Source organism: Carassius auratus, chromosome 21 (assembly GCF_003368295.1).
Source record: "Carassius auratus strain Wakin chromosome 21, ASM336829v1, whole genome shotgun sequence".
NCBI lineage: Eukaryota > Metazoa > Chordata > Actinopteri > Cypriniformes > Cyprinidae > Carassius > Carassius auratus.
The window spans coordinates 16,940,246-16,959,566 of NC_039263.1; the positions used below are offsets into that span (position 1 = coordinate 16,940,246).

Here is a 19,321-nt window from a genome sequence, read left to right on the forward strand (position 1 = left end):
AGAAAGAAAATCATCAAGGTTTGTAATGACTCCTTTTCCTTTTCATATTTTCTTTTTGTTTTTAACAAGCATTATTTTATAACCAGATGTTTTTTTAGCTAAAACACACAACAAATACCTTAAAGAAGGCATGATGAAGACATTCTCATCCATGTCAGGACATTAGAAGCCATTGTTCTGATTACTGCCCCATCATTACTCTGGGTGGGATTGTTAAACAGAGCTGTTTATATGGTGTGATAACATTCGCTTTAACATATTCCAGGCTTTAGCTTAAAGATTATGTGTACTAGAGGAATGATGTAGGAAGAGGCCTGGGAGGGAATTAGCACAGAACGATTTGCTTTGCACCAAAGTCTTAGTGCTCTGGATCTAGTACTCTACAAGACAGCTCTCTAGCTCTGTGGTTGGTTGGATTATTCTAAGATATAGTGTATGCACAGATTTCTCGATAGTGTTGTCTTCACTTCACTGTTTTTACTTCAGGTGAAGCTTGCAGTCAGCTGAAGTGCTTTTTAGTTTTTTCCCCATTTAGACTGTAAAATGAACAAGGCAGAATGTGCCTTGCCATCTTTGATAAAGCAAGTTGAGACAGCCTCGCTGCACAGGCTGAGATAAAACAAGCGGCGTGCTATCTGTGCAGCGGTTGCCGGTGAGAATATGTTAATTCAGACAACTTTTTTGGTTTCATTTCCATGTTTCTGAAGATTAACAAATATTTTGTCTATCCAAGCGTCTGTTCCTGGTCCTCATTGCACAATGATGCGCCCCCGTAGAAACGTAGGTGGATGGAAGAAACGGAGCAGCTGCGTATGTGGAGCGCTTGTAGTGTTTCCCGTCTGCCATTATCTCTTTCCTCTCTCTCGTTCTCTCAAACACACAGGCTTTATTGCAGTTAATTATTGCATGTGACTATTTGTTTCTGCTTTTCAGCAATAGACTCCTGGGACAACTTGAGCTCGTGACAGTACATGATTCAAAATAGCATCCCGCTGGACGCTCTGGTCATTAACTCCTTCAGTGCTCTGCTGGGACTGTCTTTAATAGGGTGTGAGTGTTGTGATTAGGACGGAGGAACCAGGCGTCGTCCCCCTTTGGGATTTGAGCTCCTTTATGCAGAGCCCAGTATGCAGTAAGAAGCCCCTATAGGAGTTGGCGAGCTGTATTTTGTCCGTTTTCCAGGCCTGGTCGAGGGGCTAATGTCTTATTGATCCTCTCAGCATGTAACTGGCATTAGTGTGCTCGGTAGACCCTTCCTGCTGTTTGCTTGCAGCTAGTATATTCCTCTCTTTGGACCTGGTGTTTACTTTAGCGTTTCACAGGGACGAAAGAGACTTCTGTACACTCTCATGTGTAAATCTGCACTAACGGAGTTAAACTATGGGGTTACTTAGCCAAGCAACATTGTTTTCAAAGGCTCCGTCCACGCAGATTTCACGCTAGTTATAGCATGTACCGCAGTCATGGCAACAGCTGTGGAGAAGCACTCACCGTCGGCATGGTTACAGGTCACCATTCCTCCATGGCAACACAAGGAAAAGATGTGGACGGATATTATTATTCTTAGGAAAAACAAGGAGTTTTTGTTGTTTTCTAGGCACGTAAAATTCTGTTATATTAATACAGTTAAATTATATATCAAGATATGTGATAGTGACTGAGATTAGAGGGGGGAAGTCTCTAATACTTACCAAGGATGCTTTTATTTAAATGAAAATACAGGAAAAACAGTAATATTGGATATATGATTACATTTTTCTTATATATTTGAAAATGTAATTTATTCTTATGATTTCAAAGCTGATTGTCAGCTTTCACATGGTCCTTCTGAAACCATTCTAATATGTTGATTGGTAGCCAAAGAAATGGTTTTATATTTGAGAATGTTTTTTTTATTTTATTAAACTCTTTTTATTTAAAACTTTATAACTCCTTTTAGGTAGGACTGGGCAATATGGCAAAAAAAAAATCAGAACATTTGACAGATTTTCGAATTTTAAGATTTTTAATTGGTCAACTTGAAAATGTTACTAAAACATGATTCAAGTAACTCTTTTTGTTTTGTTTTGTTATAAACCCTCTAGTTAAAGGGATACTCCACCCCAAAATTAGAATTTGGTCATTAATCACATACTACCATGTCATTCCAAACCAGTAAAAGCTTTGTTCGTCCTTGGAACACAATTGAAGATATTTTTGGATGGAAACCTGGAGGCTTGTTACTGTTCCATTGACAGCCTAGTAAATTGCACCGTCAAGGTCCAGAAAAGTATGAAAGACATTGTCAGAATAGTCTATCTGCCATCAGTGGAGGTAAGTGATTAATGACAAATTTCATTTTGGGGTGGAGTAACCCTTTAAAGAGGATTATTTGACAATAGACAAGTTTATACATTTATGCATATGCATTATACATTTATACATTATTAGGCATTTACAATCTCTTTCTTTTCCAGAAATTTCTTTGTTGTTTGCTTGTTTGCTCAAAAGTTCACACTGTTTCTCTCCTTATCACAAACCCTCACAATGTGTGTAATGGTGAAAAATTTGCACAAAAGAACAAAACAATTGAGTTTCTCAATGTTGTTGCAGGCGGTACCGACAGTGTGCAGGGATTTGTCTTATTGGTAGCCTATATTTGAATGGGCAGAATAAACCAAACACTTTTTCATTTGAATGACCTGCACTGCACTGCTTCAGGGTCTGCTGGCAAAAGGTCAACGCTGCCACATAGCTTCACTGTTGCTTTCTGTTTGAAGCCATCTGAATCGTCACAGATCTTCACTTTAGTTCACCTGTCTGCTGTTTCTGCCAGCACCAGAAAGACATTATGTGACAGAGCCATATGCACAGAGGGTATTCTGAGTTTCATTATTTGTAAATTCCCTTAAAACAAAGCAAAAGCTTATTTTAGCATTTTAAATAGTGTCATAGTGTTGCAATCTGGAGTATGTAGGGGTGATATTTCCAGCTGTACATCTTTAGGCAACACATTCATCTTAAATGATTCAATAAGAACAGCTCTCGAGTGAGACGACAATTCTGCTGGTGTGTCGGGCTCTTAAAGAAATTGATGGAAGATCTGTGCAAGAAACAGATTTAATAGCCTACGGTTAAACGGTTTTGTCTTCTACTTTTTGTTTTGCATAGAGCACAAGAGAACATGTGTGCTCTCTGCAGGATATGTCTTTCCTGTTAGTCCTGTTTGCTTTGGGTAGGGCAGACAGATTGGCAGGAGGGGCAAAAGTGATTGAGTGTAGCCATGGCTACTGTATGACTGTGTTGCCATGGTGACATCCAGCCTCCTGACTCGTTACATATGCAAGATTCAGGTTGTTCAGAAAATCCTCAGATGAATGTTTTACACAAGGTAAAATTAACTAGGTGTTCCCCAAGGGTCAGTTTTGGGCAATATTATATTTACTGTTACTTTTAAATGTAATGCTCTTTAGGAAGTAGTTAAAATGTTGATATGATGACAGATTAAATCATTTCAGTCTGAGCATGACCTTGATGCTGTTATAGAACTGTGGTGCCACATGAGATTGAGAATATAATCTTTCGTAGAAAACAAACTGGGTTTTGTTTAGATTGATTCAGCAAGTAATCCCCATTTAAACCTTTGTGGTATATAAAAAAAATGAGTGAGTCTTCATATTTATTATTTAAAATGGTTCAAATTTTCATTCATGGTGTTAGGGAAATAGTCTTATTCATTGCAGCTTAAAATGAATTAGTTTACACTTAATGCTTTGGTTAACAGATGGTAAGCATGCAGTTTTTGTAATGGTCATCTACAAGGAATAGAAACACCAGCTTGCATGTACTTTGAACATTAATATTAATAAAGTTGGAAACAAAAAGTTTTATTTATATTTACTTCATTTAATGCAAACTAATTGGCTTTTTTTCTCACCCCCCCCCCCCCCCCCCCCCCTTTAAGAATTAAATGTTTTTGGAACTTGTAATACCAATTCACTGGACAATCGAGATGCATCAGCAGACCAAAGTGCTCTGCCACAGGATGAATCACGTAAACCAGCATCACATGTGTGATCTTGGTCACAGCTGCCTGAAATGAGTTTTGGTTGAATGCCACTGAATCAGTACCAACTCTTCTGTCAAGTCAGCTCTAACTCCCTGGAGAGTAAAAAGAATGATAGACTGCTTGCTCTGTTCGCGTATCCACTTTGTGTTGAAATCATGTCATTTCAGTCTCTGTCACAATACAGTGCTGCCAATGTGGTGCTGCACATTGTACATTGTGCTTCTACCGATGTCCCACGTAAAGTTAGAGGACAAAAGACAAGAAATTGTTACAGGGTGTGCCAGAATTACACAATGCTATCATTATGTCATTATTTGCTTTTGTTTTTTTGTTTTTTTGTTTTGCTCTCTTTTGTTTTGATTCGTCATTCTGGCAACATTGTCTATCAGTCGACATCACCGAAAATGCTGGTAAGTGTTTTTTTTTTTTTTTTTTTCTTTTCCTGAGCTTGATTGAACTAACTTTAATTTGTTGGATTCATTTATTTTGTATTTTTTATTTTAATTTGTTGGATTTTCACAATGTGGCTGTTTTGGTTCTTTGTTCATAAACTGCGTCTTTGTGAATGCAGTGGATTGGAGTGAAGGTGTTAGAGTGTGAAAACTCTGTCCTAAAGAGGATGCCTAGTGCACCACCTGCTTGATAAGTGAGCTTAAATATACCTCCTCTACGACTACAGCTTTTCACCCCACCATTCACATATTCACTCAGTTTGTTTCTTGTCTTTTACAACTTCAAACACCCTGGTGTGCATGCCAACGAAAGCTCGTCACTGCGTATTGTTATCATTATTTTGCAATTGAAGTGCACAATTCAAAGTTTTCCAATTTCATCTAGATTGATTTCTCATTGCTTTGTGCATTTTCAGCTGTATGTTGAATGATCCGTGCTTACCGCAGGAGGCTGTGCGGGAACCCATGGAGTTTGCACATTGTGCTTTGCTCGCATCAATACATTGCTGTAATGGTTTATGACCATGTTGCTTGTCGCATTTCATTGTAGACTTTTATGGGGATTTAATTTTGTTTGTGCCACCTGACCTCAGTTTGTTTGATTGTTTTCGACTGGCTTGTCGATTTTCTTTTTTGTTTGTGTTTTGTTCTTGAATGCAGAATGCGTGACTTGCATTACTTGATGTCTGAAAGTTAAAAATTTGATTAGCTTCTCATTTGAACTGTTCAATATTTATGCCGTCAGACTTCCTTTTAATTTTAAATTCTCTTCTTGTTTCATTTTTGTTGGCTTGAAACAAATATCAGCTGCTGTCTTTAATTAGCTCTTGTAACAAATACCGTTTGCCAAAAAATTATCAGAAAACGGGTGATGTGAGTTTTTGCAGTGATCATGCCATGCTGAGGGAACTGTTGTTATACCCCACTGTGTGCTGCTGTAAACAGATACATGGTGTTAATTACCTTTATTTTTGTTATTTTGTATTTTAATACTTAAACACTATATCATTCTCAGTAAGACAGTAAGACTTGTGCAGGGTTGGATTGTCAGGTGGCTTTACAAGCGTCAGAGCTGCAATGAAGTGTGACTTCCTTATGGCAAAATTCAGTCATGAGCCTCACTTTTCTAGAGGTGAGGAACACCGGTATTGGTTTTTCCTCACGTGTTCGACAAACCAAGACCTCCCTTGGTCACTAGGCAGCCCGATTTTAGAAAAAAGGCTACGCTAATATTTTTTCAAGAGATATAAAGAAGAGAAAGGTGGGTTTTGGTACTGTTTTACAGAGGGGTGCTTTGTCATCATGGCTTTGTTGGATCTGTGTACATAACTGTTAAAAGGTTTGAGGTCAGTAATATTTTTTTTTTTTCTTTTTTTTTTTACTTCAATAGAATGATATTCACTTATGGTCACCAAGGCTGCATTTATTTGATCATATTTATAATTAACAGTAATATTGTGAAATATTATTGCAATATGAAATAAATACATTGTGTTTTAATATGTTTAAAATGTAATTTATTCCTAAATAAATACATAGGCCTACGAATCTTACCGACCCAAACTTTTGAACAATATAGTTCATCTTTCAGTTTTGTCATAACTGTGGTTCCTCTTGTCTTTCTTGTAGTCTACTCCATTGCACCTGGCAGCCGGATACAACCGAGTCCGAATCGTTCAGCTTCTCCTGCAACATGGCGCTGACGTTCACGCTAAAGATAAAGGGTGTGTCTGCTTATGTCTCCTTTTTTCCCCTACTTTCCTGTCTCTATCAACTATTTGTTTCACTCTGGTAAAATCTTTTTAATTAACCTTCCTCTGTCCATATATTACTTAAAGGAAAAGCACATTTTGGGCGTAAATGATTTAGTTTGTGCGTGTTTTGTTCTTGCAATTCCTAGTGGTCTTGTTCCTCTACACAACGCCTGCTCATATGGACACTACGAAGTCACAGAGCTACTGCTAAAGGTAAGGACAAAAACCTGAATGGGTGTGCGTGAATAATTTAGTGTAATCTGTGTGGAAGACAAACAACAGTGTTTCCAGTTAAGCAGCTTGTTTTAACCCGGCACAATGCAATGAAGCATTGATTCAAAATCCTGCTCCACTTATTATATATTTAAACGTTTCCATGCTATGCAGTGTTTTAGGCATCACTGTGGAGAGAATGATTACGCAGATATTTTTGAATTTATAGACCATTATAGATTTTTTTATTTTTTTAGTGACAAATTTAGTGCATGTCCTGCATACAGCTTCAGTCTACATGTCCTGTCAGAGTTCATTCTGTTTCAGTGCAAACACAATATAAAGTTCCATAGAGTATGGCCTTTAAGCCCAGTTTCCTTTATTTACAAAGCTGTAATATGGAACACTATGCTCATGGTGTGTTCTCCCATGCTCAGTGTGTCAACAGAGCCCTGTGGAGTGGCCAATCTGTCTCTACAACAATATTTGGAGTTTGATACGCAGCAGAACAGAGAATTCTCAGCCTCAGGAGAGCTTATCACAATATCAGTAGTTCCCGGATCTCCTTATGCCCCCTCAATCATTATATTCGATTAAATGTGCTGTGCAATGATCAGAAAGACAATTAAGAATCCTCTTATCGTACACGGATGCATTGTGAACACCTGACGTTATCTTGATGTTCCTGAGTTCCTCAGGAGCTTTCGTTTCACTCCTCTTACTTGCAGCTCAAAAGAATCTCTCTCTGTTTTAAAAGGATCATTCACCCAAAAGAGATTTTCTCATTCACCCTCATGTCATGAAACACAAAAGGAGAAATTTAGCAGAATGTTTTCCACAATGAAAGTGGATGGTGACCAGGTTCTGTAAAGCTTCAAGTCCTTTGAAACCATCCATTAGATCCTTTTGAGGAAAAGCTTGAATTTGACTGAAAATCCTCTAAAATCTTGTTCACCAAACATGTCACACAATATCATGTTTTAATGTTTTAAATATTTTATTTAGCATTTGATGCTAGATAGCAAATCTAAAGAGTAAAGAAAAAAGAGTTTTGTTCTGTTTACCCTTTGCCTCTGAGTGCAAGTTGATGTCTCCGTTTTGGAAAACTGCCATTTTCTAAAAACGTGTTCGATATTCTTTTCCCTCAGTGCTATTAACTCAGCTTCTGGGGCATAGCAGACTCCCTTAATAGATAGAAATTCTTAATCTATGCTAAAACTGCTCTTACTGCTCAAGCGGAACCGCATAATGTTCTCGATGTATTTGAAAATGAATCTGAGCCGTCAGACTTGGCACCATCCTTTCCGTGTGATCTCACCCTGAATGTTTTTCTGTAGCATGGGGCGTGCGTTAATGCCATGGACCTCTGGCAGTTCACCCCTTTGCATGAGGCTGCCTCCAAGAATCGCGTGGAGGTGTGTTCCCTGCTGCTGAGTCACGGAGCCGATCCCACACTGGTCAACTGCCATGGGAAGAGCGCGGTGGACATGGCCCCGACCCCAGAACTCAAAGAGAGGCTCACATGTGAGTTTATATAGCATATATTGCCTTATAAAACAGCCGTGTTCCTTATTGCTTAAGGGTGAATTAAAAACAACATGGGATCTTTCATTATTGCTCAACAATCAAAGCTTACAAAACTCATCCTGCTTGTTCACCGTCCAAGTGCAAGTGAGCTAGACATGACTTAGCTCTGATTGTTCCTGCAACATTCTCACTGGCAACGAGACCGACACATCAAGGTTTAGAGAAAGACAACCTTAAACATACAATATTCTCATTCTGCATTATTCAAGCGCAGTGGAGGCTGAGCTCCAGTCGGCTGATGGGGTTGGCAGGCAACATCATTATATATTTTGCCTGTGAATTCTCCATCTGGCTTCTCCCAGTGTGGGGTGGAGTTGATGTAGTTTTGACGGAAACTTTACACAATTTGCTGTGTAAAGATTTTCCTTTATGTAGAATTAGTTTGAGCTTGTGCTGCGAGTATTTAAGAATGCAAGCCCTTGTTGTAATATTCACTTTTGATAGTGTGTGGTAAGTAAAAAATGGGAGATAAATGGAAATATACATCAATTATAATAATATTTCTATAATTACAAAATAGATAATATACTATATAATTTAAAAAATACAATATTTAGCTCTCAGTTCTCAATCCTTATTCATTGCTCAAGCTGTTATCCAAGAGTGCTAAAATGTAATACACCACTTAAAAATTATTTTTATGTTTGAAATGCTTCAAGTTAACCATTTTAACATTATGATGTATGAAAATGTATATTGATTTTTAGATTCTCTAAAGGTTGCATTTAAAAGTGTTTTTACAAATGAACTCTTGGCAGTTAATGGCGGAGATCATGTGATTTATTGAATTGTAATGTTTTGTTAAATATCAGCACGAGAAGGGATTACCTTTGGCCGAATCCCCGCCGTCCTCATCCAGTAAAACAGCTCTCATGCAGATGGAATAATGTTCTCTCTCTGCTGTTCTTATGAGCAGAAGCATAACAAATTGAATGCGCAAAATTCATTCGATCAGGTCAGACGATTCAGTCATACATATTAGATATCCTTACTCAAATTTTTGCAGCCGTAAAGCCAAATTGCATTGTAGCTGTGAAGCTTCAATGACTTTTTTCACGCTTTGTCTTGATGAATTATGTCTACCAAAGGCTTCTGTCAGAGCATCTTGCATCACCTCTCAAAATATTCTTTTATCCTCCGGCGCAGATGAGTTTAAGGGCCACTCTCTACTTCAGGCGGCACGGGAAGCAGACATGACCAAGGTGAAGAAGACCCTAGCTTTAGAGATCATCAACTTCAAGCACCCACAGACGCACGAAACGGCACTGGTGAGCCCCTGCTGATTCACTTCAAAGCTCACCAGCTGAGGATAGTGGGATAGTTAAAGGGGATAGTGCAAAATAAAATTCCTATCATCATTTACTCACCTACATATCATTCCTTACCTTTATGATGAGATTTTTTCTTCCTTAAACCACAACAGATATTTAGACAGGATGCCTCTGCTCTGTTCCATACAGTGATAGTGAATGGTGTACCAAAAAGAGAATTAGCAGAGAACTGTGACACTTAAAAGGCCTCTGTCCTTTGTTTCAGCACTGCGCTGTCACCTCACCTCACCCGAAACGAAAACAGGTCACTGAACTGCTGCTACGGAAAGGAGCCAATGTCAATGAGAAGAACAAAGAGTGAGTCATCGTGCCTGTCATGTGTTTAACAAATGGCAAACGTTTATTCTCTTTAGACTGATGCTAAGGTCTTTGTTTCTCATTATCTTCTGCTATCTTCTCTTTATTCCCTGTGCAGCTTCATGACGCCTCTCCATGTGGCAGCAGAACGGGCACACAACGACATCATGGAGGTTCTGCAGAAACACGGGGCGAAGGTACATACCTGCCTGTGCTCACGAGTGCCTACAGAGCTGCGACACACACATACACACCTGACACCTCACTTCACTCTCCACAATCTGTCACAAGCTCTCACAGTGTAGTCTACCTTTAAAGGGATAGTGTATGAAAAATACACCTGTATTCTGGGAAGACATTTTTTTTTCTTGCCATACAACAACAGCTCAGGTCAAAGAGAGGGAGGTAATTGGCCATTTAAAAATAGATTATGATTATGATGCAAGCACCATTGACTGACATTATAAGTGGTATACTGGGGAAAGAATAAAACACTGCAAGTGTAGAATGTGGCCTGTCTACAGAACCACAGCATCTTTTTTTTTTGTCTGTTCTCACCTGTTCTCAGTGGAGCAGCACTTCTGTCACATAATACCGTTGTGTGCAGTTGAGTCATCACGTTCCTGCTATGAGAGGAAGAGAATGAAAAATTAGCCATTGCCAACACTACACTTCCTTCTTTTTTTGTTTTTTGTCAGAGTCATTTGCCTGTTTGTTAGTGGATAAGATAATTGGCTTTGAGATGGAAGAGCTCATCATCAGTATGGAAGTGTTTATATGCTAACATCTTCCCAATTAACTGCCAAACATTCATCACTCAGATACTTTAGCAGATTGGTCTCTTACTGGAAATCTGATCACTAGAGTGTGGAATCATGAAGTTATTCGGATTCAGAACATTTTTTGTACTATTGGTTTTATTGATTTAAAAATATTGGAATCACTTGAATTTTAGGAAGTTTGTTTCTGTAGTTTTTTCTGTAACATTTGCATTCTTCCACTAATGCAGATGGAACTGCATAAAACACACACAAATTATGTAAAACATAAGAGCAATAGATTTGTTTTTGTCGGATATGCACAAGAATGAAAACTGAATTTGTCTGATTTATTTTTTTCCCAAAATTAATAAAATGGCACTTCGGTGTGTGTACAGTAGAGAAAAGTTGCCTTCTACATTTTTTCCACAGACTTGGCACATGTCTGTTGGTTTAGAAGAGATACTGAAGACCGCACAGTTGCTAGATGAAATACATTTGAAAACATGAAAAGGTTCTATGAATAATTTTATACGTTTGATTCTTTTGTTTTTCTGATGTACTCTGAACTGACCTCGTTTCACAGCAGACTGCTGAGGAATTGAAATGTTTTCTAAATATTCTGTACCATTTAAAAGTTTGGGGTCAGTAAGATAATGCTTGTTTTCAGTAAGGATGCTCTAAATTGATCAGAAGTGACAGTAAAGATATATAGAACATTACAAAAGAGTTATTTTACAAAGAAATACAGTTCTTTTGAACTGTCTAGTCATAAAGGAATCATGAAAATTGTCATGGTTTCCATAAAAAAATACTTTTTTTTCAACTGTGATAAGAAATATTACTTGAGCACCAAATCAGCATATTAGAATGGTTTCTGAAGGATCATGTGACACTAAAGACTGGAGTAATGGCAGAAAATTCGGCTTCAATTGTGATAATATTTCACAGTATTATTGTTTTTACAGTATTTGTATTTAACTGTTATTTGTACTTTTTTTATTGTATTTATTTGTGTTTGTCCTCTTTGTTTTAAGCTCTCTATGGTGAGCCGGCTCTGTTTCTGTAATACTTTTTAAAAGATAAATCTTACACATTGTCAAATTTTCTGGTTAGGATGAATAGGTAAACAGTCTGCTACCTCGATCTCACAGCTGGACTGTGTCAGAGAAACTGGAGGACGTTTACGAGCTACATCAGTCATGTCATTACCTCTCTAGAGCAGAGAGGGGTAAAAGACTTCCAAATCAATGGAGCTCTTCCAGAGAGCCAAATCAGATAAGCATCGACTAACTGATCAGGCATTCAGCTACTGCCTTGGCTGAGAGGATCAGGGCTGATCAGCTATTCTTCAGCGGAGAGACCAGGGGAGCCGATACTCCTGTAAATAATCTCATCCACAGTCTGCCGCCTTTGTTTGAGCTGAGAGTATATCTAAAGGGCCTCCCAGTTCATCAAACTTGCTTGTCCTACTTTCACGCAAGGTTGTATTATCCAGAGGTCCTCTTCATTGATGCCGTGTGACTCTTTTATGCTGCCTGGAGCAGCTTGATTTGAAGCCGACCTCCCTCGTGCTCGCAACCCCTGCTCTTCTGCATGATAAATAAATGGAGGGTGACCCACCATAACCCGAATTCCATCATTCAGTCACCAGCCAACGTCCATCTGTTGCAGTACGACCCCTCAGAAACGCATTTGATCATTAACTGGTGTTGCGACCTAGCTCGCTGCCAAACTTCAGCGGCCAGACTTAAGTGACATTAATGGACTGGATAATTAGTCAGGCTTGAGGTTCAAAGACAAGAGGCTATTGTAGCTAGTGTGTGTTTACAGACCACGTGTCAACCAGTAAACAGATGGTGCAGAAGCATTGTAAGAAGTAAGAAGAGCAGGATGCGTGAAGAATAAAGCTGTCTAAAGTAAACACAGTTACTGAGAAAATCAGCTGACATTAGGAGCTGCTTATTAGCTGAAGATCTAGACTGATATGTGTAGCTTTGTTCAAGCTGACAGGAAAATTTGTTTCTGGTGTAGACTGTGTGACTAAAATCTGTTTAGCAGTTTCTCAATTTGGACTGGACACAATTAACATTTAACCAGATTTGTACACTTACCGTTCCAAAGTTTGAGGTCAGTAAATGTTTCCGAAAGAATGTCTCTTATGCTTGAAAATACAGTAAAAAGCAGTAAATTTCAGAAATATTGATGATGATAATACTTTATCACACAAGTCTGAACTACTTCTGATGTGACCGTATCCATGTTTTTCAACATTCAACACCAACATATACATTACATCTATACAATACAGAAATATCAAGCATTATAGATTACACTTACATAAGTATTACGTTACATCCTACATTACATGTACTATACATTTAAAATTACACTACACTTTACAGCATCCTCACCTCTTTTACAGAGAGTATCAATATGATCTTTCCAAGACAGCATATGATCCACCATCACTCCCAAACACTTGTACATTTTAACCTGTCTGATTTTTTTCATTATGAATAACAACAGGTAATCAAATCCGTATCCAAATATGATTTCTTCAATTGTAATCGTATTAATAACAAGTTCATTATTCTAACACCATTCTACCTATTTTGCCACACCCTGTTGATGTAGCATAGGACTGTCTGAAGCATTCAACAGAGATATTAAAATATATTGATTTGTCATGTCAGCTTGACAATCGTCTGTATATAAAGTTTATAAAATATAAAGCATAACAGAACTGTGACACATCCCTGGGGTACTCCAGCATTTGTTATAATAACAGATGCCAATGTTTTGTTCTCTTTAACTCCCTGAACTCTATTTGTGAGAAATGAGATATACCAGCAGATCAACTGGGAATTTACACCCAACTGTACAAGTTTTGACACTGAAATATCTACCTGTATTTTGTTAAACATGGATGAAAAATTTAGTAACAAAGTTCAGGGGTCAAGTTTGTCTTAAACCATCTGAACTAAATTCTGAAGTAACAATCTTTCCAAGCATTTCCCAAAATATTAGTAAAATATTATTGCAATTTAAAATGTAGGTTTAGTGATCCTTGATCCATCATTCTAATATGCTGATTTGCTGATCAAGAAACATTTCTTATTATTATCCATGTTGAAATGTTAAAAACATTTGTTCTGCTTAATATTTTTTGGAAACCTTGATAATTGTTTTCTCTATTCTTTGAATAATAATAATAATAATAATAATAATAAAACATTTTAAACAAAAATATTTTTGTAACACTATTATTTTCTTCAGTGTCACGTTTCACCAATTTATTGCATCTTTGCCCCAAAAAAATAAAAGCATTAAAGTAAAAGCTTTCTAACACCATACATTTGAACAGTAGTATATATATTATAACATTTAAATTTAGATTGTATGTCAATCAGTCATAATGGATTTAGTTTTTTCATTATTTGCAACTCTGTATGTAATCATAATCATGTAATCCTAAATGTGTATATGTAGTACAGATGCGGAAACATTTAGATCATAGATCATTTCCATGCCAAAATGCAATAAAATGCTGTTTTGGGGCAAAAGAGCCAATTTGGCAGAAAATATGAGCAAAAACCAGAATGTGAACCCCAAGCTGGACAAGACAAAATGCAAGGCTATGTGAAATCTTGCAAGCATAACTTATTTGCAAAGAACATTTTTAACATTCAGCATACTCTAATGTAAGCATCCTTTCACCGATGAGATTTCTTTTTCAGGTTTTCTCAGAATTAATGTTCATGCATTATATATCAGTCACAAATTTATTTTGAAACAAATCAGAATTGGAGGTTGTAGTGTGAACAAAGCCATTGTGTGTTTGATGTGGAGAACTGCGCCATGTGCATTTTTTTGTGAAAAAGTAACAAGTTTGAGACAGAATAATGAACTGTAATCGTGCCAAACGCTGAACCACACGCACACAATTACGCAGTAGGTCCCTTTCTTTCTTTGCTGTGCAGTGTTGATAGTCTTTGAAGGAGCGTGGAAGTTTCCCAGGGGCTTGTCTGATTAATTCATATTTGTGTTCATTTCAAAAGAGGCCAAGTTTGCTTACAGCTCAGTCTTGCTCTGTGGGCTGCGTTCAGATGTGCTCTTCGCTGATCAGTGAGGAGGAGGAGATTTCAGTCTGCTCACTTCCTTTCCATCCTTTTTTTTGTGTTTGTTTATAGATGAATGCTGTTGACACGCTGGGTCAGACGGCATTGCACCGGGCGGCTCTGGCGGGACACTTACAGACATGCAGGCTACTCTTGAGTTATGGAGCCGACCCCACCATCGTCTCCCTGCAGGGCTTCACAGCCGCACAGATGGGCAATGAAGCTGTACAGCAGATCCTAAATGGTACAGACCCAATCTGGGGTTTGGGATTGTTTATTTGGGCTTTGATATTATGCATTAACAATTCTGGAAATTGATGTTAATTTATGCTCGTGTCTGTTAGAAAACATTCCAGTGAGGAATTCTGACGTGGATTATAGACTCTTAGAAGCAGCAAAAGCAGGAGACTTGGACACTGTGAAGGTGAGACTAGTCATGTAGTTGTCCAATAGTCAACCAAGGGTTAAACAAAATCTGTCTTGATCTGGTGGAGCCAAGATATAACATAAAACTGTTCTCTCAAGAAAGAGAAATTTGAGGCACTATTTTTCTTTTTTTGTAAGAAACCTTAACTCGTTTGAGATAGCTGTAATAACCTTTACAACTGTTTTCATTAGCGTAGTGCTACAAAGCAGCTCCAGGTTACACAGAGATTAAAATATATCTGCGCTCATGGATATTGAATTTTTTTATATGCTTTTGTCTGGAACAAAAATACCCTTTGAGTTTAGTTTGTTTATCCCAGACAATGTAACTTTTCAAGGACACAGCTTGCAGTTCTTAAATGTGTTCTGTTCCGTACTCATGACCTTGAACAAGGTAGATGTAAGAAGACCTCACGTTTTTGTGTTTGTGTGTGTGTGTGTGTGTGTGTGTGTGCGTGCGTGCGTGCGTGTGTGTGTGTAAGAAAAATGCTGAGCCAGTGTGCACAAAAACGTGTTTTTTTTTATCCTATACACTAACATTTGTTGCAGCTTTGTTATCACAGGAATAAATTACATTTTAAAATCACACATAAACTAGAAACAGTTATTTTAAATTGTAAGAGTATTTCACAATATCACTTTTTTTACTGTACATAATAATTGCAGTCTTGGCGTGCATAAGAGACTTCTTTCAAAAACATGAAATATTGTGAAAAGCGGCATACACCACATACGTGCAATGATTTAAAATGCCTGCATATTATTAATATTGCACAATTACTATAAATTTTGAATACAGTTTTTTTACAGTAATAAATGATGATTAATGTAAATATAATTTCTGTTAGTCTACAAAAGTGCTTTGAGTAATTTAAGCACAAGTCTTTAGATCAAAAGCTTAATCACCTCAAACTTTTTGACTGGTAATATAAGCCTGAAGTGATTTAGAAACCGATGCTAAAAATGTCTGAATGGATGGATGCCTTTGATGCGATCAGATCCTCGTTATCTGAAAGCCTCATTATGCGTAAAGTAATTAGATCAGAGCACCAATTAGACTTTTGTCAGGCAATTAATCAGAATCTCCACTGACGCTTGCCATAATTCTGGCCTGCTACCCTATAAAAGCACATCAAATGAAATGAATTCTTGGATGTATTTAAACACTCATCACTAAAATAAAGCGATGGATTTGCAATATGAAATCAAGCATTCGCTTTAATGTTTTCTCGTTGTTTTCTTGCACAGCAACTTTGCTCCCCTCAGAATGTGAACTGTCGAGACCTGGAGGGTCGTCACTCCACTCCGCTCCACTTTGCCGCCGGATACAATCGCGTGGCTGTGGTTGAGTATCTCCTACACCACGGCGCCGATGTCCACGCCAAAGACAAAGGGTGAGATTTCCTGCCGTTCTTGTTCAGTTGTGGAGTGAACCTCATTAACAGTCAGCTCATGAGTTCGCAGCACCAGGAGATCAGCTTTAATCTCCTTGTCACTGTTTATCTGGAATTCCCTGTCTGTTGGCAGAGGTTTGGTGCCGCTGCATAACGCCTGTTCCTATGGCCATTACGAAGTGGCGGAGCTGCTGGTCAGACACGGAGCGTCCGTCAACGTGGCCGACCTGTGGAAGTTCACTCCGCTGCATGAGGCGGCGGCCAAGGGCAAATACGAGATCTGCAAACTACTTCTGAAGGTACTTTCATCACTCCTCCTGCTGGCTCAACACTGACCTACTCGCGTCACTCAGCATACTTGTTAATTCAGGAGCTATCTCTTCCTAGACGTCTGACAGCCTGGAGTTGTTAATGGTTTTTATATCACTCTGTAAAGTTTTGAAATGCAGTGTGAACCACTGCAGGGGCTTCAGGTTTATTGGCGTTGAGCAGACGTCGGTTTTAATGCTGTCGGCTTTCATCGTACCTCAGGTTACTGTCACAGAGAGGTTCAGCTTCAGAGCTGTAAAGAATATGCACATTAGACTTCAAACAAACATGTCACTTTGTTTCCTGAAGTGGAACTGCTGAGGTTGGCTGTGGTAGAAACTGCAGAAAAGAAATGTCGTTTTTCTCATCCACTGAATCTAAAACTGTAACTGATTTTGAACGCAACGTTTTTCTGAGTCAAAAGTATTCACAAAGACTTGCATTTGATTTGATTGTGATTCAAAATCAGTTCTGTTAGGAGTAATTCATTTGCTGGGTATTAAAATCAACGCTCTTTGATCTATTGCTGTACAGGGAACAGAAATATTAATGGACCATAACTATTAGATTCAGTACTTGTGGCCTACAGATGCAATTTGATCAAAAGAGTTTTCTTAGAAGTAAACATTCTTAAAATCTTTTTTTTTTTTTTAATCCATACTTTTGTGACATTAAAACATATATAACTAGTGCAGTTTAATTGTGATTAATCACATCCAAAATGAAAGTTTATGTTCTAATAATATGTGTCTGCTCTGTATATTTATTATGTATATATGAATACTAGGGCCGGGACTAGATTAAAAAAATTAATCTAATTAATTAGAGGCTTTGTAATTAATTAATCGAAATTAATCGCATATAAATATAAATATTTGACCTGAGAACAGTGAGAAGTAATTTTTTTTCACATGGATTTATAGTATACCATTGAATAATGACTGAATAGATAAGCTTAAGCAACAAAATATTGTTTATTTTTGTTCAACCAAGTCTAGCAGACCAGTGCAATGTTTGCCATGAAGTGTAGCAACAGCATATTTAGAAACAATTTAGAAATAGTACATTTCAGAAATTCAGGAAGCTTATAGGTGCTGGAACCTTCTGTAAAGTTTTTTATTTTATTTTTTTAAGTAAAACACAATACTGTCAATTACATTCAGAACATTGGAAACACTGACTATTAGAAAACATCTCTCTGTTGCTTCAGAGGCCATAACATACTAAGTCCAACTCTCAATAACCTTGGCCAAAACAATAAAGAGTTCAACATAAACTGTTGCACCAACAAAATAATATATAGTTCAACATAAAGTGTAAAGTCCACGCTAGCTGCTATATGTTTTGCGTTGAGGTGATACTTGAGGTTCGATCATGTGCTGCGGTGATATGCGAACGCTAGTTGGTGCTCCAGTATATTCGGTCCGCCGAAACTCATCCAGTGAGAAACGTTCCGCGGTGCAAAAATAAGTTATTAAAAATGCGGGATTTTTTTTCTGTAATTAATTAATCTTAGTTAACATGTTATTTTTTGTGTAATTAATTAATCTCAATTAACGCGTTAAAGTCCCGTCCCTTATGAATACATACACATACAGTATATTTTTTTGAAAATATTGACACGTATTTACATAAATATCTCTATATTCATATAATTTATATAAATATTTTTAATATATAAAAAAACCCACTTTTTTTCTTAAATCTATACATGCATGTGTATGTATTAATATATACATAAATATAAACAGTACACTCATATATGTAAGCAAAAGCTTTTATTTTGGATGTGATTAACTCGATTATTAATTAAAGCTAAAGCATTAAAGCAATAAAATATCAAATTGATGTGAATGTTTATTTATATTTGTTTACAAAATATGAACATAAATATGCATAAACTAATATATATATATATATATACACACACACACACACACACACACACACACACACACACACACAAACAGATACATTTTACAGTATAATATTTACAAAACATTTTTTTTTTTCATACCACATATCAAACTATCTGTCCCTCAGTCCGTCCTGTATTCAAATATACTATGTTTATGTGTTTGTTTAGTGAAATAAAAAAAAAAATGAGCACTGATCATTTCATGTAGAAATCCTCGGAGAGATCTTAGATGAGGTTCTCAAACTGTGCTAAGTCAGGCTTCAGGCTCCTCTGTGGATCTGTGCTCAATGTCCTTATCTCTTTCAGCATGGAGCAGACCCCACCAAGAAGAATCGGGACGGAAACACTCCATTGGACATGGTGAAGGAGGGAGACACCGATATCCAGGACTTGCTGAGAGGGGACGCAGCGCTTTTGGATGCCGCCAAAAAAGGCTGCCTGGCCCGGGTCCAGAAACTGTGCAGCTTGGAGAACATCAACTGCAGAGACACACAGGGACGCAACTCGACTCCGCTGCACCTGGCAGGTAATGAAAAATCATTCTGCAGCCTTCCGAGCCATCGCTTTCAACATAGAAATGAGAGCTCTTCTCTCTTTCAAATGGAAAAATCAAGCTGTACCGGCATCCAGAGAATTGCGTTTCTACAAAAGCATTCAAGCAGTGTGTGAGATATCATCCCACCCCAGAGGCGAGGCAAGGAAACCCAGAAGGA

The 19,321-nt window shown here is 37.6% G+C and overlaps 2 protein-coding genes across 3 annotated transcripts in view; both read left to right on the top strand.

Moving 5' to 3' along the window:
- Window positions 1-19,321, top strand: part of LOC113038752 (mitotic-spindle organizing protein 2) — a 1,160,083-nt gene that overhangs the window by 380,932 nt on the left and 759,830 nt on the right. The gene's annotated exons all lie outside the window — the stretch shown is intronic.
- The window catches only part of LOC113038713 (tankyrase-1), a 52,283-nt gene that overhangs the window by 12,308 nt on the left and 20,654 nt on the right, over window positions 1-19,321 (top strand). Inside the window, exons 4-14 of the mRNA XM_026196333.1 lie at window positions 6,130-6,224; window positions 6,401-6,467; window positions 7,805-7,991; window positions 9,201-9,322; window positions 9,591-9,682; window positions 9,801-9,879; window positions 14,634-14,805; window positions 14,906-14,985; window positions 16,236-16,381; window positions 16,515-16,680; window positions 18,915-19,134. Coding sequence (XP_026052118.1) covers window positions 6,130-6,224; window positions 6,401-6,467; window positions 7,805-7,991; window positions 9,201-9,322; window positions 9,591-9,682; window positions 9,801-9,879; window positions 14,634-14,805; window positions 14,906-14,985; window positions 16,236-16,381; window positions 16,515-16,680; window positions 18,915-19,134 — 1,426 coding nt within the window. The remainder of the gene's footprint in view (window positions 1-6,129; window positions 6,225-6,400; window positions 6,468-7,804; window positions 7,992-9,200; window positions 9,323-9,590; window positions 9,683-9,800; window positions 9,880-14,633; window positions 14,806-14,905; window positions 14,986-16,235; window positions 16,382-16,514; window positions 16,681-18,914; window positions 19,135-19,321) is intronic.